At 32.0% G+C, this 25,930-nt stretch overlaps 2 protein-coding genes and 1 non-coding gene across 4 annotated transcripts; 2 read left to right on the top strand and 1 right to left on the bottom strand.

Annotated features, from left to right (window-relative positions):
- The first annotated feature begins 781 nt into the window (after positions 1 to 781).
- Positions 782 to 8,186, top strand: LOC130470524 (uncharacterized). Of its 2 annotated transcripts, XM_056840804.1 has the most exons (14): positions 782 to 1,006; positions 1,131 to 1,260; positions 1,872 to 1,957; positions 2,233 to 2,989; positions 3,081 to 3,263; positions 3,367 to 3,447; positions 3,532 to 3,627; positions 4,254 to 4,481; positions 5,055 to 5,267; positions 5,358 to 5,698; positions 5,779 to 5,971; positions 6,660 to 6,899; positions 6,977 to 7,186; positions 7,657 to 8,186. In XM_056840804.1, the coding sequence occupies exons 3-14, from the start codon at positions 1,884 to 1,886 to the stop codon at positions 7,771 to 7,773; spliced, it is 2,733 nt and encodes a 910-aa protein (XP_056696782.1). In that variant the 5' UTR covers positions 782 to 1,006; positions 1,131 to 1,260; positions 1,872 to 1,883; the 3' UTR covers positions 7,774 to 8,186. The 2 variants fall into 2 exon arrangements, with proteins under 2 accessions (XP_056696782.1, XP_056696781.1); XM_056840803.1 differs by having other exon boundaries at positions 5,055 to 5,698.
- A 758-nt stretch (positions 8,187 to 8,944) lies between these two features.
- Positions 8,945 to 14,897, bottom strand: LOC110800760 (protein FAR1-RELATED SEQUENCE 5-like). The gene is made up of 4 exons (XM_056839649.1): positions 14,891 to 14,897; positions 12,216 to 13,662; positions 10,286 to 11,236; positions 8,945 to 9,187 (listed from the first exon to the last, which is right to left on the bottom strand). Exons 1-3 carry the CDS (start codon positions 14,895 to 14,897, stop codon positions 10,291 to 10,293), a joined length of 2,400 nt encoding a protein of 799 aa, XP_056695627.1. The 3' UTR covers positions 8,945 to 9,187; positions 10,286 to 10,290.
- Positions 14,898 to 16,660: 1,763 nt separating this feature from the next.
- Positions 16,661 to 16,732, top strand: TRNAQ-UUG (transfer RNA glutamine (anticodon UUG)). Its single transcript has one exon. It is a non-coding gene; the product is annotated as a tRNA-Gln (tRNA).
- Positions 16,733 to 25,930: the final 9,198 nt, after the last annotated feature.

The raw sequence follows: 25,930 nt of genomic DNA, 5'->3' as shown, positions 1-25,930 counted from the left end.
TTATTACTTTATTTCATTCAATTCTTTTTCTTAATACCCGTGCCGACCAAGTATATCTCTTAAATAAATACGGAGGGAGTAGTCTTCTATGCACGCGGTGCGTGCGAATATAAGAAACAAATTTGTGTTATTACATTTAAACCTGAAATAACGTGTAAAAAATATAATATAAATGCGATGCGTGCGAATATATATAAGAAACACATAAATTAGATAGAGCCGAATGCATATAAAAAGATTGATTAAAATGGTAATAATTTATTTAAAGGGTTATATTGATTAAAATGTTTCTTTGAGTTTTTATTATTGGTTAGGTTGTAATTATATCATGTCAAAAAAAAAAAAGGTTGTCATTATATTCTCTATTCTATAAGTGTGGAGGGTATTTTAGTAATCCAAGGGGACACCAAAAGTGGATTTACTAAAATAACCTCAACTCTTCACTTATATAATAGAGATGTGGCAATTTCTAATTTTCATGTTGACAATGCATATTTTATATCGTGTTTATCTCTAATTAACTAAACATTATTAAAATTATCCACATAAATATTATATATATATATATATATATATATATATATATATATATATATATATATATATATATATATATATATATATATATAATATATATATATATATATATATATATATATATAGAATTGCACTCAAATGAGAAGGGAGCTTAAAATGAGAAGAATGAGAAGGAATCGTGTGCGTTCATCGTGATTAAATCTAACCGCTGAAAACAAATAAATCGCGGTTTACTATTGGCATTTTCGTAAATATGAAAAAAATCAAATGAGCAAACTTCTTTCCTCATTTTCGCGTTTTACTTTTCTCTCTCCTCATTTCCAGAACTCACGTTTTCTCTCTTCATTTTCTCTCTCCTCCATTTTCACTCGCCACCGTGTTCTCCTTCGTCACTTGCTACAACCGTCGCGCCGCCACCATCTCCAAATTTGTGACATTATCAACGCGTTGTCTTCTCTTCTTCAAATTTGTGAGTTTTTTTTGTTTTTTTTGTAAATGTTATGGTTTGCATTGATGATTTATTAATTTCGTTTTTAATTTTTCTCATTTGAAAAGTAGTTAACATCAATTTTATTCTTGTTTTATGTGATTAGGTAGTAATTGAGGAAATTGCGAACAATTTTTGGCGAAATTCACTGCTCCGACAACTCTTCGCCGACGGTCACCACTCCGGCGACTTTTAACTCATCGCCGATCGTCTCAATATCTTCGTCCTCTTCTTTAGTGAGTGATTTTGGTGTTTTCAATTTTTAGGGTTATATAATGTGTAATTGTAGTTGATTTTTGTTGTTTGAAGTGAAATTGTGTAGATCTAATTTGACATAGCATTTAGTTTTTTTGTTTTTCGTGAATTATTTTTTTATTTTTAGTTTTATTTTTTAATAAATTTAGGTCATATTTAAATAAGCAATTACTATTTTGTGAAATTGAGCAAATAATTGAGCAATTACTATTTAAAATTAGCCATTTATATTTATTTTTGCTCATTTTTCTGGTTTTGGAAAATGTGTTCATTTATGAAAATGATCATTTTTCATATTGTTCTGAAAATCATGCTCGTTTATTTTGTTTTATAATTTGCTCATTTAATTTGTCTGGAAAAGTGCTCATTCTTGAAAATCTTGATCATTTTATTAATGTTTGAATTGAAACATTTGCTCATTGTTTGTAAATGAGTAAAAATTATTGTTTCGGATTTTAGAAATTTGTTCATTTATTTAAAATGAGCAAATAAATAACTACTCATTTGCTTCCATTTTGCTCATTTCTGAATCAACAACTATGCCTACTCTAAAATTCCATTTTATTGACTTTTTTTGATATTTTTTTAACAGTATACATGTAAAATGGCTGATAACACTTCAACACCGAAGTTTCCTAAAGATGAAAATGTCACTGCTTCAAAAGCTGCTAAACCGAGGTACTAAACTTTTCATTCTCTGCATTTTGAGACAATGAGCAACATAACTTATACGAGAAACTTTCTTCTTCTATTAAAATTTGCTCATTTGACCAAATGAGCAAAATTATATTTTCCAGGCAGTTACTGCTTGTTGCAAAATTTGCTCATTTGTCCAAATGAGCAAAATTACATATTCTTGGCAGTTACTGCTTCTGCCAAAGTTTGCTCATTTGACCAAATGAGCAAAATTTAATAATTGATTATGAATGTGTTTTTTTTTAATTTTAATGTAGCTTGCGAACAGTATCGTTCAAACATATTGCAAGGAAACCTACAATACCTATAAAGAAAGAACTACCCAAGTTGTTGACAAGGATGTCCCCGAATAGTATTGCTCAACTGAACAAGACGATTTCTGCTTCTCAACGAAGTGCAATCGAGAATGTAGGCTTTGGGGACCTTTTATCTTTGAAAATCTCCAAACTGCCACTACATCTAGGTTTGTTTCTTGTGGAGAGTTTTGATGCTAATACGTGTTGTTTAAGAATTCACGGAAATGAATTCTTCATCACTGAGAAGGACGTGCACGAGGTGTTGGGGCTTCCTCTAGGTGTTGAAGAGATCAACTTGGATAATGATTGTAAGGACGTAGAAATCTTGGATTGTTGGAAGAAACAATTCAAGAAGTTCATGAAGGAGAAAGCAGCGAAAAAAGCAAAAAAAGTTAAGGCAGTTAAAGGTGAAAATGTGAAGGTGAAGGAGACTTTCACTCAACTGATTCCTGTTGGGGTTCTTACTGATCATTTGAAGTCAAGTAAAGCATCTTCGGATATGTGGTTGAGGAATTACGTAGTTCTTGTTACTTCGACTCTTATTCATGGAGGACAGAACCAATTTGTTAACTGCTGGATTCTGCGTTATTTGAAGGAAATGAGTCAAATCAAAAATTTGAATTGGTGTAATTTTGTGCTTCAATGCTTGGTTAACAGTAAGATGTACTGGGAAGAGGTAGAGGGAAGATGGTTTGCTGGATCTTTGGTATTTCTTATGGTAATTACTGTTTTTTTCTTCTTTTTTTTTTTTATAAATTTCATTCACATTCTCTTATTTATCATCTAATCTTTTTTTTTTTTTTTTGTAGCTGTTCTATGTGGATAAAGTTGCCTTAGAGGAAGTGCGTATTGAAAGATCACTGCCTATAATAAAAGGATGGAATTGTAATATGCTATCCACACGAGAAAAACTTGAGATCGAATTGGGTAGGATTGCATTCCACGGGATGAATGATGCAGTAGATAAGGGTGAAACATCTGGAACTCAAAAGGTATTCAATTCAATACCTTTTTAACTGCTTTTCCTTTTTTTTTTTTTTTTTTTTTTTATTATTTTGAGTTTGAATAGTATTAACTTTTTATCACTTTATTTAGCAACAAGAAGAGGTTATTGAAAATGAGAATCCCGAACAAAATGTACCGACTGAACAAGAAGTTCCTGAATATCAATCAAAGGTTAATTTTTGTATATTTTTATTTCATATTGTTTAAGCACTTTATACCCCTATATTAACACGGATTGTTTTTTTTTTCTTGAAGGAAAACGCTTCTGCTTGTCCTGAAGAGAATGAAGCCCCTCAAATTGTAGAAAATGTCAACCCTCCTGTTGAGAAGAACAAGTTTCAGTTGAAACAAGTAAGTAACATTTGTTAAAATGAGCATTCTGAAACTTGCTCATTTGTTAAAATGAGCAAAATGTAACTTGCTCATTTTGACAAATGAGCAAAATTTGAATTGTTCAATTGTCCAAATGAGCAAAATATAACTTGCTCATTTGTCCAAATGCGCAATTCAAATGTAAGTTGTTCATTTGTCCAAATGAGCAAAATGTAACTTGCTCATTTTAACAAATCACCAAAATTTGGATTGCTCATTTGTCCAAATGAGCAAAATATAACTTGCTCATTTGCACAAATGAGCAAAATTTGAATGTAATTTACTCATTTATGCATCCCTGATTAAATTCGTATTTATCCTCTCAGGACTCGTGTACCCAATTTCCCACTCCCTCGATTTATGCTGATCTCATGTATACGTGCTTATTGATTTCTCAATCGTTCAAACGAGCAATGAAAAAATACAGAGGTTTGAGTCAAAAATAAGAAATCAACAATCCTCAAACTTCCTCAATTCTATCACATTGATTTCACCACCATCATAGGATTTGAGTTGAATTCCCTAAGCCTGTTTTAGTTCCTCGATCAGAATATTCTCATTTAAAGTTCGAGTTTAAAGTTTTGCTTATTGTGTCATGTTTGTAGGATTGTATTTTGGAGTTGGCTGTTGCTGCTAATGAACTTGCAATGGCAATGGAGAAGTTTCAGCTAAAGGCGCAACAAGCATATTCTGATTTCCCAGATGATCAAAGAATTCAGTCCTTGAGAGATTCAGCTTCATTTGTGTGGGACAACTGTTCTTCTACAAACAACGTCAACCAAACAGAGAATGTTGTTACTCCCAATCCAAATATAACAGAGAATCAATCTGGGGTATGATTACGACTTTGTATAATTTTTATCGATCACCTTAATTACTTTTGCTGTTGCAAATGGTTTTGATCAGTTGAAGACATATTTTACTAAACCGGGAAAATGAGTGTTCAATATATAGTCTTCCCAGTTAATAGCTTTTTGATCAAAGTAGAATATATCTGTTTCCAACCCTCTTTCTTTCGCTGCCATCCTTAACTTGTCGGTGAATATATCTTTGTGAATACTAGAAATGAGCTAGTAATTTTTAATTGAGTTATTACATTTTTTGTGTGGAATTTGGGATTGATTAAATTGAGGATTTTTGGTAGAGTTTCTGGGTGGTCTGGGAGGAGGAGGAAGAAGAAGATATTAGAAAAATTACTCATATTTCATGTAAATGAAAAAAAAAATTTACTCATTCTTTTCAAATGAGCAAAAAAAAAAATTAAAATGAGCAAAAAAATCTGCTTATTTAAAACAATCTGCTCATTTGTTCAAATGAGCAAAAACATCTGCTCATTTGTTCAAATGAGCAAAGATAAGGACTGATTCATAGAGCTGCTTAGATTTCTGATTCTTTTTTTTGTGCAGATTCCTCGTGAAGAGCGTGCTGAAATTCCTCGTGAAGAGCGTGCTGAAATTCCTCGTGAAGAGCGTGCTGAAATTCCTCGTGAAGAGTCTGTTCTAAGATTTAGCCAAGATGAAGATGATGAGTTTTGGAGGAATCCGATTGTGATTAAAGCTTGGGATGATATTGTTGAAAAAGGGATACGAAACAAAAATGCAAGATGTGCACAGGAGCTGGTACCCCCGTCCTTTAGCCTTGGTCTTGACTCACCGCTTAATGAAACTGTTTCTGAAATTGCTGCTGATGTTTTACACAAAATTTTGAAGGATAACGAGGTTGAGGTGGATGATACTCTGCCAGGGATAGACACTGTTATTAAATTCCATGAAAATGCAATTTTTGAAGAAGCCGTGTTTTTAGAGAAAGAAGTGGCTGAAAGAGAACTGAGGTTGGATAGAAGGAGGAATCAAAAAAAGAGGGATTCACCAACAAAAGGAAAAGGACCCTGTGAGGTAAAAAAAAGGCAGAAGGTGGAGAATAGGGAAGTTACTCTGTCGAAGTCTTTGTGCTCACCATATAAGGATCGAATGGTGAATATAAAAAGTGCGCTAACACCTGCACAAAAAGCCATTGTGGATTATGTGATAAACCCTCAAGAACCTGCTGAGTATGTTTCTTATCATTTTTTTTTAAAAAAAAAAGTCATTTAACTTACATTCTGATTTATTACTTGATTTTTTTTTTCAGTGAAAAACTTTTTGTGTGGAAAGTTGGTGAACGTGATGAATTTTCTTTGACAAGGCTTCATTTTCAGTCATTCAAACAAGGCAATGGAATGTTCTCTCCCATAATTGACGCTTGGTCGTTGATTCTAAATTCCAAAGAACAGTACAAATCTGATTCCTCACCAGCTCGTTTCTTTTTCAGTTGTCTACCAGCAGTAAGTTTTTATTTCTTGTTAAAAAATCTTCAATGATTTTGGTTGCATTTAAGTTTCTCATTTAGGGCATTGGCTATATCATCTCCTGAATTATCAGAATGCTTAGTCCCCCTCCCCTGTCTTAAGGCCAAGGGATGGACATTCAGCTATTTGAACAAAACATTGGCACATTGCTACAAATATTCTAAACGAATTAGTTTCTGCCTCTCTGGTGAGAAACTGTTTGAGTACGCTACTCCTGTAGTCTCCCAACCCCCTATTTCACTCAGAGTTTTCATTTTTCACTAAGTAGCCATGTCAGTTAGTGCTTGTGCCAGAAAGTTACTTCTTCTATTTTACTCATTTGACCAAATGAGCAAAATTATATTTTCCAGGCAGTTAGTGCTTGTTGCAAAATTTGCTCATTTGACTAAATGAGCAAATTTTCATATTCTAGGCAGTTACTGCTTGTGCCAAAATTTGCTCATTTGCCCAAATGAGCAAAATTACATATTCCAGGTAGTTACTTCTTGTGCCAAAGTTTGCTCATTTGACCAAATGAGCAAACTTTGCAGAATCGATGTTGGCTTTGCTTCGGCACCCCTATTATTGCATATCAGCTTATTCATTTGCTCAATATTCTCATTGTTTAAACATAAACACATATCGTCTTTTATTTATTTCTTACATCTATTTTTTATCATTTTAGGAAATGATTTTGGAATTTAGCAAGGAATCTGTTAAACTTAGGAATGCAAAGTTTTTAGAAGCAGCAGACAAAGAATTGAAGAGAAGTCGGTTTGAAATCAAGGATATTGCGTTGTATTTCTTCCCTGTTTGTCGGGCTGCCCATTATTTTCTTGTCTGCTTCAACACTCTCCTAAATTCAATGGATTTGATTGATTGGGTTGAAGGTTTTCCAAGTTATTGTAACCTTATGAAGAACCTGGTATACAATTATAATCTCTTACATTTGTTTATCTTAGCTATTGATATTTACTAATACACGTGTTATATTTTATACAGAGGTATGCATTTGCCCACGTGATGGGAAATCAGGGCTCGGTACAAGGTAACTTGTTGAAGAAAGATATCATGAATATGACTTCTTGTCTGCTGCCTTTTGATTGGCAATCCACTGATGCTGCGCACGAATACTGTGGAATTTCTCTTATGCGGCACATGGAGGCCTATATGGGAGTGAAAAAGTGGGATTGTGGTTTGAAGAAAAACGATGTAAGTATTTTAATATTGATAGTATTTTTAGTAGAAAATAGTTGCTTTCTACTGTTTTCTTCCAGTGATATATTTCTTGTTCAAAATTTTTCTTAAATCAATCTCTACTCTTCTACTGTAAGGCATGCACCATAATTTTACCAACCATATTAAATGAAAGCAGTAACAATCAAATTCAAGCAAAACAAAATTAATTTGCTTATTTGATCAAATGAGCAAAATTAATGAAAAATCTGCAGTTTTGCTTCCAAATAATCTGCAGTTTTATAAAGTAATCTGCAGTTTTTGTAGATTACTTTATAAACCTTTCCTCCAAATAATCTGCAGTTTTTGGATCAGAATTCTGGAATTTTTTTATAAAGTAATTCCTTTTGTTTCAAGTACTCAAGTTCATCGCAACATGGAAGGGTGTTTGCTGTTTACTAGGTCAACGCCACTAAATTTTGATTAACGGATGTTTTTTTTTGCAGCTATTGACAATGGACAAACTTGCTTCCAAATATTGCGTGGATATAATCAAAAGTGATATCAATGAAGCATCAGTCATCATAGACAAGAAAATCAAAGGCAAAACCAGAGTTAGCTAAAGATGATCTCATATTCTTCTAATTTCTGCAAAGAAGGAAATGATGGGTTGTTCTGCACTGCTGATTCCATTAGCGTCCTTGACTTCCGTCAGCCATCTGGTATTGGTCTTAAGATACCTAAGATTGGTGTAACTGTTCAGTCAGTATCTTCTCGAGGGGATTCTGTATATCTTGGTTGTAGTAGTGTTGTTTCAGCAGTAAAGAAATAGGTGCAATTTTGAAAGTTAAACATTCGGTCATTCTTTGTAAATGATCAATTTTGAAAGTTCGGAATTCAAACATTTGCTCATTATTACTAAATGAGCAAATATTAAAGTTTCATTCATTGTTACTAAATGAGCAAATAGGAGTCTAAACATTTGCTCATTATTTATAAATGAGCAAATATCAAAGATCTAATTTATATTTGGTGTTTGATAGCTCATTTGGTTTTATATGAGCAATTTTTTAATTTCGGAATTTAAACATTTGCTCATTATTTTACTAAATGAGCAATTTTAAATTTTAAATTTCGATATTTGAGCAAATTTTAAATTTCGAAGTTCGATATTTGCTCATTGATTGTAAATGATCAATATTTGAAGTTCGGTTTTTTTCTTTTGCTCATTGTTCCTAAATGAGCAAATATTAAAGTTCGGAATTTAAACATTTGCTCATTATTACTAAATGAGCAATTTTTAAAGTTTGGAATTTAAACATTTGCTCATTAATACTACATGAGCAAATGTTAAAGTTTCTAAATGAGCAAATACTAAATGAGCAAATAGGAGTCTAAACATTTGCTCATTTGTCTCTAAATGAGCAAATTTTAAATTTCGAACTTCGATATTTGCTCATTGATTGGAAATGAGCAAAATTTGGAAGTTAAAAGTTAAACATTAGTTCATTGTTTTTAAATAAGAAAATTTTGAATTTCAATTTAATATTTTCTCATTGTATTTAAATGAACAAAAAATATAGATTAGATTCTAAATATTTGCTCATTATTCTAAATGAGCAAATATTTAAGTTTCGAATCCAAATATTTGCTCATTTGTTTATAAATGAGCAAATTTTAATATTCCTTATGTTTTGCACTCCTCTACTGAACAATGCAGTTCAGATCATCAATGCAGTTCACAAGAAATAAATAGAACACTGAACTAAGCAGTGCAAGATGTAACACAAGAAATAAACACAGCAAAAATATTTTCTCATTTGTTTCCAGTGCCAATTGTATTCCACAATAATTAGTTGTTACACTTAAATACGTTCCAAAATGTACAAAATTGTACTCAAAAAGAATAACTAAGCAGGAAATGTTTATGTTGCTTTTGCTCATTCTTCCCAAAGCTTCCCTTGCTAAGCATTCAGCAGCTTCTTGACGATCATCTACGTGCCTAAATATGTCCACTGCTTCTAGATTCCTAGTTACCTGAGAGAGCCAAAGAGAATGTTTCTAGTAAATAATGTCCACTGATCCGGAAAGAGCATTACACAACTATGAATGAATACTGATCGAGTGAGTACATTAATTACTAACCTGTGATGTTGATGTTGATGTTGATGTTGTGGCATCAGATTAAACCAGACAGGAGATTTGAGAGGGGTTTGTAAGTTGGGGCATTGTGAAAACAAGGTTACCCTATCATCTAGTAGGCTGTAACCAAACAGAATTACACTTCCAGTCAGAGGTTTACAATAACCAAACAGAATTACACACAACAACTATAACAGAATAGAGATGGGTGGGTGATCAAGAGATCACGAACGTAACATTAATAGAGTAACCATTCTGTTATCTTTGCCACGTGAAATAAATAATTCTAGGTTAAAACACTTATTACTAGTCACACTTTCTGATCCGCAAAAGAGACAATATCTTCCCCTCTAGCCCTTACAGTAATATCGAGTTACAGAACCGACAACAATAAATGGTTACTCCATCTTGCAGAGTGGATTAAGATTTTGAGGTTTTTACTCGTGATCATTACCCCCAATCAGCACATAAAATTCAAAACCGCACCCAGTAATCTAGGAATCTATCATAGCTTACTTTATACTTTACCCGACCCCGACCCCCCTCCTCCTGACACACCTCTCCTTCAACCCTCTGTAAATTAATTCTAATCCCTCTCCAAAAGGAAAATGCAATATGTTGAGCTAACAACAATAAACAACTAGGCAAGAGTATATATTGACCATCAACATTTAGGGAAAACTTGCCCACCAGCAGAAAATCAGGAGGAGACTTACAGTAAGAAGGTATTAAAAGAATAATTGTGTTGATGTTGATGGTCAATATATACTCTTGCCTATCATCTAGTAGGCTGTAAGAAGATACAAATTTGAGATCATCATCATTAACAAAGTAGACACAATTCCCTTGGACTCCATGAAAACACCACACATCAAAACTTAATCTTAAGCTAGAATTCATGTAAACCCCATACATCAAAACTTAACTGGTGAAAAGGTGCCAAAAACACAGATTGACAGAAAGTAAATAAGCTGAATTTAATTTGGCAGTTACCTTGCTTAGGTTGTAGTTTTGTTCGGGCAGTTACGACTGTCGTGATAATCATATGCCCCACAAGCTTTACATTTTCTTTTGGGTTTCTGACTTTGCTCAATTGCTGCCTCCTTTTCTCCTACTATTCTATGTCTCTTGCCTTTATTCTTTGATGGTATTGGATTTTGGATATTGAGGTTAGAAGACGCACTAGGACCAACAAAAAGCTCCATCTCTTGACTTTTTGTCATTGGCACACACTTTCCTTTTTCTACCAAATTCTTACTAAAATCTCTAAGATTATCGAGAAATTGTTGCAAATTTTCCTCATTTCCCTCTGCAAGGCCTACACAGTTAAAAATCTCCGACCAGACTTCCCCTAACATTTTAGTTGTTGTGTTCATCTTCCTACATTCTTCAAGGAAGTTACCATGCATATCAAAAATTGGCCTTTTGGTTGCCTCTTTTGTCCATCGATCAAGAATGTAGTACTCTGGAATCTTTGTAACTTGTCTTGCATTTAAAACACATATTGCATGTTTACATAAAATCCCCAATCTCTCAAACAATTTGCAAGAACATGATGTCATGAGATTTCCAGAATTAAATGTTACCTTACTTGTTTTCTGTCGAGAATGGTCCATGACTTGTGCGATTTCAATATTTTCTTCCATTCTAATAGAACTAATCCCACATCTGAAACAAGCCTTGTACACCTCATCCTGGAACATGTAGAACATTTTTCTGGTATACACCTCAGCTGCATGTTTCTCCAAAGGCAATGGAGTTATAAATTGAGGAACAGAGTGAATGGATTCTGTATTTAGCTTATCTTGCTTGTGCCTTTGTGCATCCATTGCACTTTCAAAACGCATGTAGAATTCTACAAGTGTCACATGCGGATTGGTGAAATTATTGAAAAAACTATTCTCACTTTCTGATCTAGAGGTAGTTCTTAAAATGCCTCCTAACCTGCATTCAATAGCTTAACATATGAAATTTATGACATTTAAAACAAAAAAGTAATCAAAAAATTTTCTGCTCATTTGCACAAATGAGTAATATTTTTGCTCATTTAGACAAATGAGTAAATTTTCTACACAAGTAACTATTATGGTTTGGACAGATTTCTGCTCATTTCCAAAAATGAGTACCTTTTTTGCTCATTTAGCCAAATGAGTAAATTTGTTTTGCTCATTTGTCTAAATGAGTAAATTTATTTTACTCATTTAGACAAAGGAGTAAATGAATTTTGCTCATTTGCAGAAATTAAAGTTTCTGATTTTAAATGAGTAAATTTATTTTGCTCATTTGTCTAAATGAGTAAATTTATTTTGCTCATTTGTCTAAATGAGTAAATTTATTTTACTCATTTAAACAAATGAGTAAATGAATTTTGCTCATTTGCAGAAATTAAAGTTTCTGATTATGAATGAGTAAATATATTTTGCTCATTTGTTTAAATGAGTAAATTTATTGAGATGAATGCAATTCCAAAACCCCAAATCAAACCAAATTTGAATTACACAAAATGCAAACATCATCTGAACAATAAAAAAACAACACCCCAATTATAGAAAAGGAGCAAGAATAATTAATAAAAAAAACAAAAGTTGTACCTAATTAATCAAAAAAGGCACAGAAAAAATCAGAAACCCACAAATCTAATAAGGCAGGATTCAAGAAGACAGGATACAAGAAGACTTCAAAAAAGTGAATGCAGGACGTAACTGATCTGGAAAGAGCATTCTCAGCAACTTAATCTTAAGCTAGACTTCAAGTAAACACCATACATCACAACTTAACTGGTGAAAGGTGCCAAAAAAAACAGATTGACAGAAAGTAAATAAGCAGAAATGATATCAAATTTTTGATGAGATTAAATTAGATTAACAAAATAACAAAATTTGACATCAATGCATATTAATAAAGAGAGAAAATGCTGCCATACCTGAGATCTCTAAAGTAGCATGGTATCCAATGTTCTCTTATTGAAAACATATGTTGGAACCAACCATTCTCCACAAGGTTATATTGAACCATAAGCGAGTTCCAAGTAGCTTCAAATTCCTCGGATTCTTGTTCCATGTCCCACACACACTCATTTAACAACTTAAGAAAATCTTCATCTTGTTTGAGCTCAGGGCCTACTTTTTCAGGAACTTTTTTCATTATATGCCACAAACAAAGTCGGTGGCGAGTGTTAACAAACACCTCATTTATGGCAACTTTCATTGCCGGATCTTGATCGGTTATCAAATATCTAGGCTCACAATTTCCCATAGCATTAAGGAAAGTCCTAAAAAGCCATTCAAATGATTGAGCATCTTCTTTAGAAAGTAAACCAACCCCAAATGTTATGCAAGACTTGTGATGGTCTACTCCGGTGAAAGTAGCTAAAACCATTGAGTATGTGTTGGAGTCGTAGGTGCAATCAAAGGATATCATCTCTCCAAACAATGAATAATTTTTACGGCTAGTTGCATCCGCCCAAAACAGATGGGAAACATGATCATGTTCATCTAGGGCATAATCAAAGTAGAACCCATTGAAAACATCTCTTTTTCGTATAAAATTCTCAATTAACATCTTAGCATCATCACCCTTGATGTGCTCCTTCAAATCTCTATGAAAGTTCATAAAGTCTTTCATTGTGGCTCCAACATTGTCGTAACTACCTACATTTTCCTTAAATAGCCGAAAAGATTTCGTTGGTCCAATGTTCATTCTTGTATTATTATTCACAAAATTCTTGTGAACCATCGTCATTTTCCTTGAACTTCTCAAATATGGCATGGATGTAGGAGAGGCTAGGCAATGGTTATGAGGCTCAAAAAATTTGGTAACTTTGTATTCTCCATCTTCATTGATAAGATTCCAAATGATTCTAGCCTTGCAACCAACTCGCTTTGAGTTTCTTTTACGGCGTCGCTTCCCTTTTTCATCATAATTACCTTCGGATTCTAAGATACCTTCTCTACTACAAAGATAATACTTTTGAATGATACCTTTGCTATTCTTGTATACCGTAGCTGAACGAACGTCAAAACCACATATTACAGCATACTCCTTATAAAATTCGATAGCCTTTTCTAAAGTTTTGAATACCATTCCTTCACGTGGTTTCTTATCTTCAACACAATATGGAATCCATTCCCTAGTTCCATCTTGAGTCAGATATGTTTCTGCTCTAGGACTTCGAATATATTCGATTGGTGTAGGTTGTTCTGTAGGCACTGTAGAGACTGGTGTAGGCGCCGTAGGTACTGTTCTATGCTCCATAGGTTCTGTTGTAGACTCCATAGGGACTGTCGTAGGCACTGTAGATACTCTTGTAGGATTTGCAGGCCCCTCCTTTGCAGGCTCTGTAGGCTCTGTTGTAGGAACTGCAGTAGGAACTGAAATAGGCAATGCACAAGCCAAAAATAATTACATATATTAAATGAAAGCAGTAACAATCAGATTCAAGCAAAACAAAATTAATTTGCTCATTTGACCAAATGAGCAAAATTTAATATTCCAGGCAGTTACTGCTTGTGCAAAAATTTGCTCATTTGACCAAATGAGCAAAATTAAAATGAGCAAAATTAAAATTAAAATTAAAATGACCAAATGAGCAAAATTAAAATTTGCTCATTTGACCAAATGAGCAAAATTAATTTGCTCATTTGACCAAATGAGCAAATTTACATATTTCAGGCTTTTACTGCTTGTGGTAAAGTTTGCTCATTTGACCAAATGAGCAAAATTTAATATTCCAGGCAGTTACTGCCTGTGCTAAAATTTGCTCATTTGACCAAATGAGCAAAATAATTTCTTCCACACATTTACTGATTTTGTCCATATTTGCTCATTTGAACAAATGAGCAAATAATTTCCAAAAAATCAGTTTTGCTTCCGTAATTAGCATAAATGAGCAAAATTAGCATAAATGAGCAAAATTGATTCACCCTAAATAGTTGTAACAACTTTGCTCATTTGCTCAATTGGGGGTTTACACTCTAAACAGTTGCAACAATTTTGCTCATTTGGTCAATTGGTTCACATCCTAAATACTTGCAACAATTTTTCTCATTTGCTCAATTGGTTCACACCCTAAATACTTGCAACAATTTTGCTCATTTGCTCAATTGGTACACACCTTAAACAGTTGAAACAATTTTGCTCATTTGCTCAATTGGTTCACACCCTAAACAGTTGAAACAATTTTGCTCTTTTGCTCAATTGATTATCAGTTGCACTCTCTTTTTTGTTTCTTCAAAAACCAAACAGCAGGGACTTTAAACCCTTCCTAAAACTCAACATGAGTAATTAAAAATTTATGCAATTTACATACCTAATTTTCGCAATTTTCATTCAAAATTACTAATCAACTCTATTCACTATAAATTAATTATTGTTTCATTTATTTTAATATTTTCGCAATTAAAAACAGGGGTTTACTCTCCCTTTCAATTTCTCATGAACAACCAAAGACACAATCAAAATTTATGCAAAATTCATTCAAAATTAACGCAATTTTAATCAATTCATGTTCACAATTAATTTGTAATTTGTTCAATAATTTCGAAAGTTTAGTTTTAAAATTAAAGCTAATTAATTTCAACTAAAAATTAAAAAAAGTACCTTCCATTATGGACGAATTTGAATAGCTTAGCAAGAAGGATGATAAAAACGAGTTGGAAGAATTAATTCTTGGTTTCAGCCATGGACGAATTGCTCATGATTTCTTTAATTCTTGTTTCTTGGATTTCCTAGGTTTTCGCCATTGAAGAGTTTTCGAAAGAAGAAAGAGAATTGTCGGGGTTTGGGGGGAAATTATGTGGCGTTATTTCTTGGTTTGGGGGTTTGTCGCGTTTTTTTCACGCGCCAGATCTACGGCTCAGAATTTCGCGAGATCTACGGCTACGATGGCTTCCTATTCTTCCCATTTTAATGTCCTTCTCATTGGAGGGGGACCCTATATATATATATATATATATATATATATATATATATATATACATTGAGAAAAATAAAGAAGATTATATTTTCTTCAATTGTGAATAGTGTTAAAATTTCGAGTTGAGACATTATTATGGTACGAAAGGGATGTGGATTACCAAAAATGGTCATACAATAGTGTTTGAATAGTGGCAAACTTCAAATTAGGAAAATATCTATCTATTACTTTACTATATACGAAAAGACACACCAGGAATGACACGTGTCATCTCCTGGTGCGTCTTGAGATTTTTATTTTTATTTTTAAAAAAATAATTCAATTAATTAAAATCTTTAATTTTCGGATATTTTATGTTTCTTTCCTTCTATAGAATAGACTACATGTGGGAAAATAATTCTCCCATGATTTCATGTATTACGAAAAGAATCTAAAATAATACTTCATCTATGCTAGCTAATGATGGAAAAATATTACATCGTTTGTGATATTACATGTGGGAAAATAATACTCCATATGATTTCATGTATTACGGAAAGAATCTAAAATAATACGGAGTACTTCGTATATGCTAGCTAATGATGGAAAAATATTACATTGTTTATGATATTACTATTTTCTAATATACATATATAGTAAGTCACGTGATAGTAAGATTAAAAAAAAAATTGATTTCATAATTTTTCTTTTAAAATATTAATAATATTTTTAGCCTACAATAGTTAAAAAATAAAATATGTTATCAGTTTATTACAGGTCCAATTTCATACAAGAATTTTTTTTTTCTTTATTTTATTCTTTATGAAAAGAAATTGTTAAAAAAATTGGATAACGTGTACGGGTACAGTTACGGATATTAATCTATTCTAAAAGAAACAGGTACTTAATAACGGTCAATAAATTTTTTTTCTTCTTTTTTCCCAACTTAAATATTTTGGTTGAAATTCTAAGCTTATAAAATTCGAATAAAGAATATTTTTCTCTATTTCCCCAAAATCCCATGATAAAACTTGATTTATTTTATTTTATTTTTATTAAAAAGTTCTTAAAAAAAAAAAAGTCAAAACAGGAAAATAAGAAATACAGTCTCATCCGTGCGTTGTACGGGACCTAATCTAGTTCACTGATAGGAGGATACCTTTCTACAAAATACAAATATTCCAAGTTACCGATCTGGACCGGACCGGACCGGACCGGACCATAATCGAACAAGAATCAATAAAGCAGGTCCGATTTCACTTTCAAATCTCAACCGATCCTACAGGTCCAATTTCTAGTTCGGTCCGGATTATGAACACATAGGGCCCTAACTCCTAAGCATGGTTGCATACTTAAACTGATAGCGACAACACGGCAAGTTGCACCAAATGTCAACGCAATTCTTTCTTTTGGTGTTTTACTGTTGCTGCTTTTTTTTTTTACAAAATTAAACTATTAGAAAACTTAACATCAACGGTTCTATGGTGTAGTGGTTAGCACTCTGGACTTTGAATCCAGCGACCTGGGTTCGACTCCCGGTAGGACCTCCTTTTAGAAGAACAGCGTGTTTTTCTATTAAGTATTAAGACACTAAATGTTTCAAAGGAAAAGGATTTCTCAAGATAAAATGCAATTTAAAATTATTTTTTCTTTATTAATTTTTTTTTATTATTTTAAAATTTCATTTCAGTTTCGGTGTTGTTGTGTCCTGTTAGAGATTGTAGGATGAATATTTGTTTATACAGGAATTGAAGTGACTTGAGTTTGGGTGTTTTGTCAGCCTCATTAACTCAGTTTTCGACTTTTGTTACTGCACCCACTTAAATTGGTTAATTACCTCTGCTGCGTTTGCATTTACGATTTACCCCTTATTCTCTTCTTTTATTACCCTTTTGCGCACAACTTACAAACATTAACTTTATGCATTGTGATACTGTATCAATCTCTTCTCTTGCTTTTTTGGGGTTTATTTATTTAGCTAGCTTCCTGTGCAATGAGACCTAGTTCATGGTCTAGTAATACGGAGTAGAGCATTTGGAAATGTTTCAACTTTCAAACTTCTTTTTCAACAGAAATATGAAAACAAATCTTACTCCAATTTACTCCTGTTGTTGTATTGCCATAATGGGGTTGTCACCATTTACAGAATTTAGATGCAATTATTGTTTTAACTATGGAATTTTGAAATTCAAATGTAACCACATATCCAAACTAGTTAGAGTTCCGTGAGTACAGTCAGTGTACTACAAGTTGTTTATTTGGTAAAGATTTATGTGGGATCGAAAAACACTTCAATTTTTGGAGTACAACCAGATAAATCAGATAGAAATCATCTATATCACAACTACAACATATCTATAGATCTCATTATACCAATGATGTAGACCTGATCAATTGTAGCCCGGTTTCCTGGCCCGGCCCGACCCAAATGACTGTAGGTTTGGACAGCCTAAAATACGCATTTTAGACCAAAGCCTAAGTTCGCCCCGTTTTGGCCCGAAATGCCCTTACCAAATTCATGGGTTTAGGCATAAATTTTTGTGTTAAAGTCTGGCCTGACCTAAATTTTGATAACCTCTACAATGAGATTTGGCTTAGTGGTTAAGATTGATGGTCGGTGTATAATAGGTCTCGGGTTCAAATCTCCTCTCCCTTCGTAATTTAATATGTGCCCTTGTGACATATTTGCAACAACATAAAATAGATCCCCTCGTTAAACAAGACTTTAAATCACAACGATACAAATGAGGGCAATCATATACACAACGATCATAACTTTGTTGAAAATAAGTTTTTATTTGCGTTATGTATTTGGTAGATTCAAATATGTTTGAAGATGTCGTATGAATTAACTTAATTATATAAAATTTAAAAATAAAACTAGCTCTCCATGCAAATATGCGTGCTTGTAATTTGAAAATGTACAAATAATAGCACTTCGTACTTAATTGGTTAATTTTTTGTTGATATATTTTCCTAGTTTCAATACTTGGTGATGTTTTAGTATATAACTTTAAAATATTTTTTTTAAGGGAAACATTATCCAAAATTTCTAAATCTTTTAAATTGATACTCCTAAGTTGTAATATACTCTGTAAAATGTTTTTGAGTTTAATTTATTTTTTATTTTTCTGATTTAATTAAAGGGTATAATAGATAATTTTTTTCTTGATTCCACCACACGTGTTCGGTGTTTCCTTATATAATAGAGATTCAAATGAAGTACAAAGTTAATCTATATAATATACTAAAAGAGAGGAAATCAATGTGGTGATGACAAATGTCACTCATTGATTCGCCTCTCTTTTAATTAAAAAATTAATTAAAATTATTGGTCAAAATTACTTTGCTGTATTTAAGGAAAACATGCACAAATAAAATATTATTGATTGTCATTATAAATCTTAAAGATTATGTGGATAATAAACATCCTAAAAATATTACGAAAAAATATAAATTACCAATTTTTTTTGATTCTGTGGATAATAAACATCCTAATAATATTACGAAAAAATATAAATTACCAAAAATTTCATCTACACCAGCTCGGTGAACTCATGTTGATAAACTAAAAAAATGATAACATTAGCTATGTGATTGGAAATGATTATACAAACGGAAATTATTAAGTCACATAGCTAATGTTAATGATTTCCATTCATATGATTTTCCTTGATGATAAACATAAAAAATTGATAACTTTAGCTATGTACGTGAACGGAAAAATATTTATTGTCGTCGATTAATTTTTCTACACTTATCTATCTAACTAACTGTTTATATATGTCTATACTATAATAAAATAAAGGACGTTAATGTGGTGGTGACAAATGTCACTCTATGATTCGCCTCTCTTTTAATATAAATAATTAAATTTAATATAAAAGTAATTAAACATCACATATTTTAATTACTAGATGTGATAAAATTCTCCCAAAAATAGTCCTACGTATGCTTATTCTATGGTAACAAAAACTGACATGGAAAAATCTATAAGAATAATAGATTCATCAATTATTTTTCTAAGGCCCCGTTCGATATTGTTTTTAGTTTTTAGTTTCTGTTTTTACAAAACTAAAAACCAAAATATGAAAACCAGTAAAAGTAGTTTCCAGTTTTTTGTTGTCAGTTTTCAAAATAAATATGATTACTATAACTATGACTATTTTTTAATTCATGATTGAATCTAAACCACGTGACTTTTATAACCAGAAAATCAAAAAGTGAAAAGTGATAGTGATACCAAACGAGCCCTAACTTATATGGAGAATCCCTATATATGTAAAATGAATATCCTATAAATCTATATATCTATGTCTATTCTATCTATCCATGTATATTTTGTACTATACTTTTTGGCAGGACATAGGCAAAGCATGTCCGTAAGAAATCTTATGTAGCCTTGACATACTCAATACCTCCATTTAATATATTCGTATATATAAATTCAATTTCTATCTATCTATCTATCTATCTATCTATCTATCTATCTATCTATCCAATTATCTATCTATATACTATATTAAAAGAGAGAGTACCTCAATGTGGTGCTAACACGTGACATTTTTTTTACTTTATATTTTTAATTTCTAAATGTATATCATTTGTACTACTTACTAAATACACAATCTATATTATTGAATGTACCGTATAAAATAATCTCTATTTACTAAATTAAAGAAACTATTTATTTTAAATATACTATTGACTTCTATTGTTTATCACAAAGATATTATGGAATATATTTATTGATAGAATACATGTAGAGTACCAGAATAATATACTCATTTGACTTCTTTATACAGTAACGAACAAGATACTTAACAAAAGTTTATTACTAAATTAATTTATGAAATACATATGCTCCATACTAGAATGTATGTTTATTTAGTTGCTCAAAAAGTATATTTTTTTTTAATTTTTCTTAACGTGAAGTTATAACCAAAATAAATATACTAGAGTGTATGTTTGTTCCAAATGGATATGCATGCGTACTACGGGATACATACAGGGGCGTAGTAATTTTTTTTATGCTAATGAATAATTAGGGATTTAAATAATTCAAATTGTGCATTAAAAACCATGAAAACTAGAAATTGGAATATCATTATGGAACGGGTAGAGTATAATATAAGAATTTCAACTATTATTTACAAATTTTAATATACTTCGTATAAAATAGTATTTTTCTCCATTTATTTTCATTTGCATCAGTTCCCTAAATCAGAAAAATCACAATACTTGTGACATACTATCAATGGAAAACTATTTTGTATGATTTGACATTTGCGTAAGTGTTAAATAATGATCGAGTAACGTGGTAAAGGGTGGGGCAAGTACTAGGTGGGTATGACTATCGAAATAAAGGGTATACGAGAATAACTTTACGTTTGACACGGATGATGAAAGGGAATGGAAATAATTTTATCTACGTACCCTTTTTTTGTTTTTTTATTCTTTCAATAAAATAAGATATGGAATGGGGCAATAACGAATTAAATCCATCATTAATTTTAAAGAACGGACAATTTGTAATTGTTTAAATGTCTTCTAAAGTCCTAACTTTGTATAGGGCTTGTGATTTTAGTGGGAATACATAATTTAATTAGAGGTAAAAATTGAAGGTTGAAAAATACATATAAATTATATTAAATAGTGATTTAATATTGAGTGTTAAGGAGGCCAAGAGGGGGTGGAGTGAAAGATGTTGAATGAATATATGAATTAAATGGTAAATTGATTTTGAATGTGGAAGATGAAGTGGAACAGACGTTATCATGTGTTGTAAAATATAGCAAACAGTTGAAGGAACAATTGAAAAAAAAAAACAAATTGATGGAGGAAAAGAGAAGATGTCACGTGTCATATATTCATCTACGGTTTTGCTTTTTTAAATACTCGGTATAGATTAGAAGACTATCTAAAGGCTCTATTTTGGTTGATTGTCTACAAATATAGTTTAGAATTCATGAAAGTTTGATATTTATATTGTGAACCGTGCATCGCACGGGTATTACACTAGTGTTATTCTAAACCTTCTGTTTAATCTGCTTACGTTCATTTGAAATATTATTTCTTTTGGATAAATGTAAATAAAAATGGACTTACTTTTGAAGCTCAAGTTAAGCAAATGAGCGAAAAAATAGTCTTCATTGTACATACTATGAATGGTTTGGCCTCGTATAAGGTATTAGCCCATTACACTCAGATTTGATTAAAAAACGAGGCCCGTGAGACAACCCAATCTAGATTCAAGATTGTTAAATAGGCCTAATATAATTGGTTGGTTGCCCAATGGACCCTCTTGGTTAGTATTTCAAATAAGCCTAATATATCTGGGCTGGCCCGTCACCTGAAATTCAGTTCAAAGTAGTGAAGGACCCTGTAAGGCTGTAGTACAATCTATACTATACATTAAAAGGCGTCTACAAGAAATAATACGTGACACGTGACAATCTGTTTATGGACCGTTCGCTCAATGTAATCTTCATATACATTAAAAAAATTGTCTAATATGGTTTGCACCCTTGACCTCAAGTTTAAACAAATAAAGCTTTTACCACAAAGCTATTACATGTGACATGTTATCATAGCAAAAAACTACGGAGTAATATTTAAGCAAATGAGAATTTTATTAATGTAGTAACCCGTAACATCACCCGCCCAAAAACTAATTTTAGTTTGATTTCTTGGGGTGTTGACTTTTTATGTTGATGACTAGACCACAAACAATAGATGGCTAACAATCTAATAGTATGGCGCTAAACTGGTTGGTTAAACTTTTTTTTCTTCTTCTGAAAAACATAAATTAAAATAAAATGAGTTCAAATAATTCTAAATAACTTAAAATAAGATAATTTAAGGTAAAATAAGTTCAAGATCAAATAGATTTGGATACTGTTGAGTAATATAGTGTTTTGATGATTATGAACAAATGATGATTATCTAACTAATGTGTGTATTGTTTAGATGTGCATGAACAAGTAATGACGGTTAATACAGATCATTTAGTTGGAAGATTATGAAGATATATACAAGAAGAAGTGAAGTTCCTGAAAGGAACTCAAGAAGTGAAGGGAACTTCAGAAGAGAAGTCTAATTATATAAGTATACCATTAGACTTAGAGTTTGTGTCCTTAACTACTGCATACTTGTTTATTAGTTTAGTTTTCTTCATCTTGCTTGTATTGGTTGTCATCACTGACTTTATGGTTTTGATGACAACTAGCAAACGACTAACCTATGTTTGAGTTCCAATATGTATACGAAACAAATATAGGTTTGATGAAGAAACAAACATGAAGAGTTCAAGTCAATAAATCAAGTATCCAAGCTGCAACAAAGTTCTTCAAAGGAACACAAACAGATCAGTTCCTCAGCAGATCCTACGAGGAACAACGAGTATAAAGTTCCTGAGTAGGAACAAGCATGGAGAAGTTCCAGAGGCGGAACTATCAACATGAGGCTCTTGAGTTGGAGCATCATGAAGCATGAAGAAGAAAATAAGAGTTTATTTTCTATGATTCATGTAAGTATGTAGAAACTTGAATAATTGAGGAACACGGTGCCAAAAGGAACTTGTCGGAACTTATGAGAAATAACGTCAGTTTATCTTCCTAGAATACTCCTAGTTTTAAGGTAATTTTAAGTGTCAATATCGTGGCTTTTAACACTCCTAGTTGTTAGGGATTTACCTTTGACTTTGAGTATTTATCTCCTAGTAAAACTCTATTTATTTATGTTTTTAAAATAAAAGATAATTTTTATAAAATCTTATTTTAATTAGAATTCTGATTTTTATATCATATATTTATTTATTTATTATTTAAAATTCGTTTTTAATAATGTCCTATTCATTCTAGGATTTGTTTTGAATATCTTTTGTAGTTTAATGTGTTTAAAATTTTATTTTTAATAAATAAAAAATAATTAATCTTTTTGTAAAATAAAATCTGATTGTTAGTTATTTTATTTTAATAAAATTTATTTATTTATTTATTTTTTTTTAAAATCAGATTTAAAAGGTTTGGTTTTAGAAAATTAAAATCATTGTTTTACGTTGTTTTGGAAAAACTACATTAGTGGAGAAATAATAGGAGATCATGGAAAACCTGATTATGCTTAGCCCTAACTCCATGATTTTCTCTACTGACTAAAGTCATGGGATCATGCCTAAATTGAAGGGCTTAGTGGTTGTTAGTGGAGAAGATTATGGAGAAAGTGGTTGAGGTTTCTTCCTCTATAAAGGAGACCTTTCTCATTCATTCAAGGGTGTCTGACTTCTCGGTCATTCCACAGAGTCTGGTTTACGTGGAAGGTAATTAAAGAAGATATATTTGTTCCACGTTTTTTAGTCAGTTCCTGCAGTTCCGAGTTCCTGTCAGTTCCGAGTTCCTTTACAGTTATTCACTCTCTACATATTAGAGTTTAATCAATTATCAAATGTCAATATTTTAAGAGTTGTTCAAGGGTTGAGTGAGCTCTTGTAATGGGTAATTTGTCAAGGGTTTGAGTGAATTCTTGTATAAGTTTTGGGCAGGAACTTGAGTGAGTTCCTGATGTGTATGGGGTAGGAACTTGAGCGAGTTCCGGTTGTATTTGGGTAGGCTTTGAGTGAAGTCTATGAGAGAGAAGCTGATAGGCTTTGAGTGAAGTCTATGAGAGAGAAGCTGATAGGCTTTGAGTGAAGCAAAAGAGTCAAGAGAGACTTCTAGGGAAGTCAGTGAGAGCGTAGTTGTTTGAGGAACAACTATTGGAACTTGAGTTCGTAGAGGAACTCAAGTAATGCCCGAGTTCCTTATAGGTTTGTAACTGAGTTGTTGCCCTATAGTGAAAAGAGTTTAAGTTGAAATCCCTAGTGGGTCGAGGTTTTCTTTCTAGTTGGGCGTAGAAAGTTTCCTCGTAAAATCTCTCTTGCATTGTTTCTCTACTTGCTTAAAGTTTCTTTATAATTCCGCAAAATTGGCTAGAAAGTTCCATACTACAATTCACCCCCCCTCTTGTAGTGTTCTATCCGAATAACAATTGGTATCAGAGCCGGAACTCGCTGATAAGCAGGAAACCCTGCTGAGTTAAGTTCCTGGAAGGAGGAACAATTACAAGAAACTTGATGAAAGGAACTCGATCCTACCCATTCAAAGGAACAAGGCAGATCTGACTTTTATTGTTGAATAAAAGTCAGTCAAGGTATAACTGGCGATCTTCTAAGGTAAATATCTATTCCTTTAGACCTTCTTTGTGTGCATACATTAATTTATTGCGTGTTCCTTGCATTGTTTCTAATGGAACTTCTGTTTTGTTTTGATTTAAAATTGAATTTGAAAAATCTAAAATCTATATTTAATAAATGATTTTTCAATTTATTTTTTCAAACTTCAGTACATTAAATTTATTTCAAGGAAACGTATTTTGAAAATGCACATCTGTGGAACTCGGAGTTTTTAATTTTTAGGCAACAAAATATCCTACTTATTTTTTCTCTGCCTAAAAACTATTATTTTATATGCTTCATGAATATATTGAATATCATTTATATGAAGGCATATTGTATCTTGGTAGTAGTTGTTGTGTTGATTATTTTCTTAACAGTTACTACTAACAAGAAGGGACCCAAATCTGTTGGGTTCCCTCGACAAAGAAATTGGTACAGGAACAAACAAAGGTGCACATTAATATGTCAGAGTTCCTGTGAATTTAAGTTCTACATTGAGGAACTCGCTGGATCATTGTTGACCCACGAGTTATACTTAGGAACTCACGAAGGTGCGACATTATAAAAATACATTACATCAGCTCCCCACATCGGAACAAGGATCAAAATCCGAAGAGGAACTTTCGAATAAAGGAACTCATTTAAGCACCATTCCAAGGAACAGATAAAGGCTGCAACGAAAAGATCCTTAATGATACAGTTAAGGTAAACATTAAATTTTTGAGATCTTTATATGCATACGCTATTTATTTAAATCAAGTTCCTAACAACGTTTTATGAAAATTGTTCAAATATATTTTAAAATTTGTTTAATCGATTTTGGATTGTCTCAAACATGTTTTTGTGAGACAAATTTCAGATTCTAAAACTGATTTTGCATTCATGCATTATTTGAATGGTTCAAGGAACAAGACAAAGGAACAATGCATATAGCCACTCTTGGAACTTGGTTTCCCTGCAAAGAGAACTTTATTCTTTGGGTTGCATAATTTAATGTTATATCATTTATTGTCCAAAGAACGATTTTTCCATGTATTATGAGTATATTGAATATTTATTATATGTATGCATGTTAAATCTTAGATCTAGCAGTTTAAAATAATCATTTTCTAAGATGCTACTACTAAAAAGAAAGGAACTGAAATTAAGTCAGGTTCCCAAGACCATGAATTGTTTACAGGTCTGTTAGTATACAATTTTTGTATACTTTAATCTTCTAAATTATGCTACCTAAATATATTTATTACTAATGCATGATTTTGGAAAGTAGTAGAAGAGAAATGATTTTTACAGGTTTATAACTCATGATTGAGTGTGTGTATGAAGTAAAGGAACAACATCAGAATTACACCAAGGAAAAATGAGTTGGAAATCCATTAGATTCGGTTGAATAGTGAAGAGGAACTCAGGCTCGGAACTTGGAACTTCAGATGTAAACTAGTTCCAGTTCCACCAGCATGTAAGTTCCTTCCAAATATGATGGGTCATATCAACGAATCAACTCACATGCACTATATAATTGGAAGTCACTTTG

Source organism: Spinacia oleracea, chromosome 3 (assembly GCF_020520425.1).
Source record: "Spinacia oleracea cultivar Varoflay chromosome 3, BTI_SOV_V1, whole genome shotgun sequence".
NCBI classification, from domain to species: Eukaryota; Viridiplantae; Streptophyta; class Magnoliopsida; order Caryophyllales; family Amaranthaceae; genus Spinacia; species Spinacia oleracea.
This window is presented reverse-complemented; position numbering and strand designations above follow the sequence as displayed.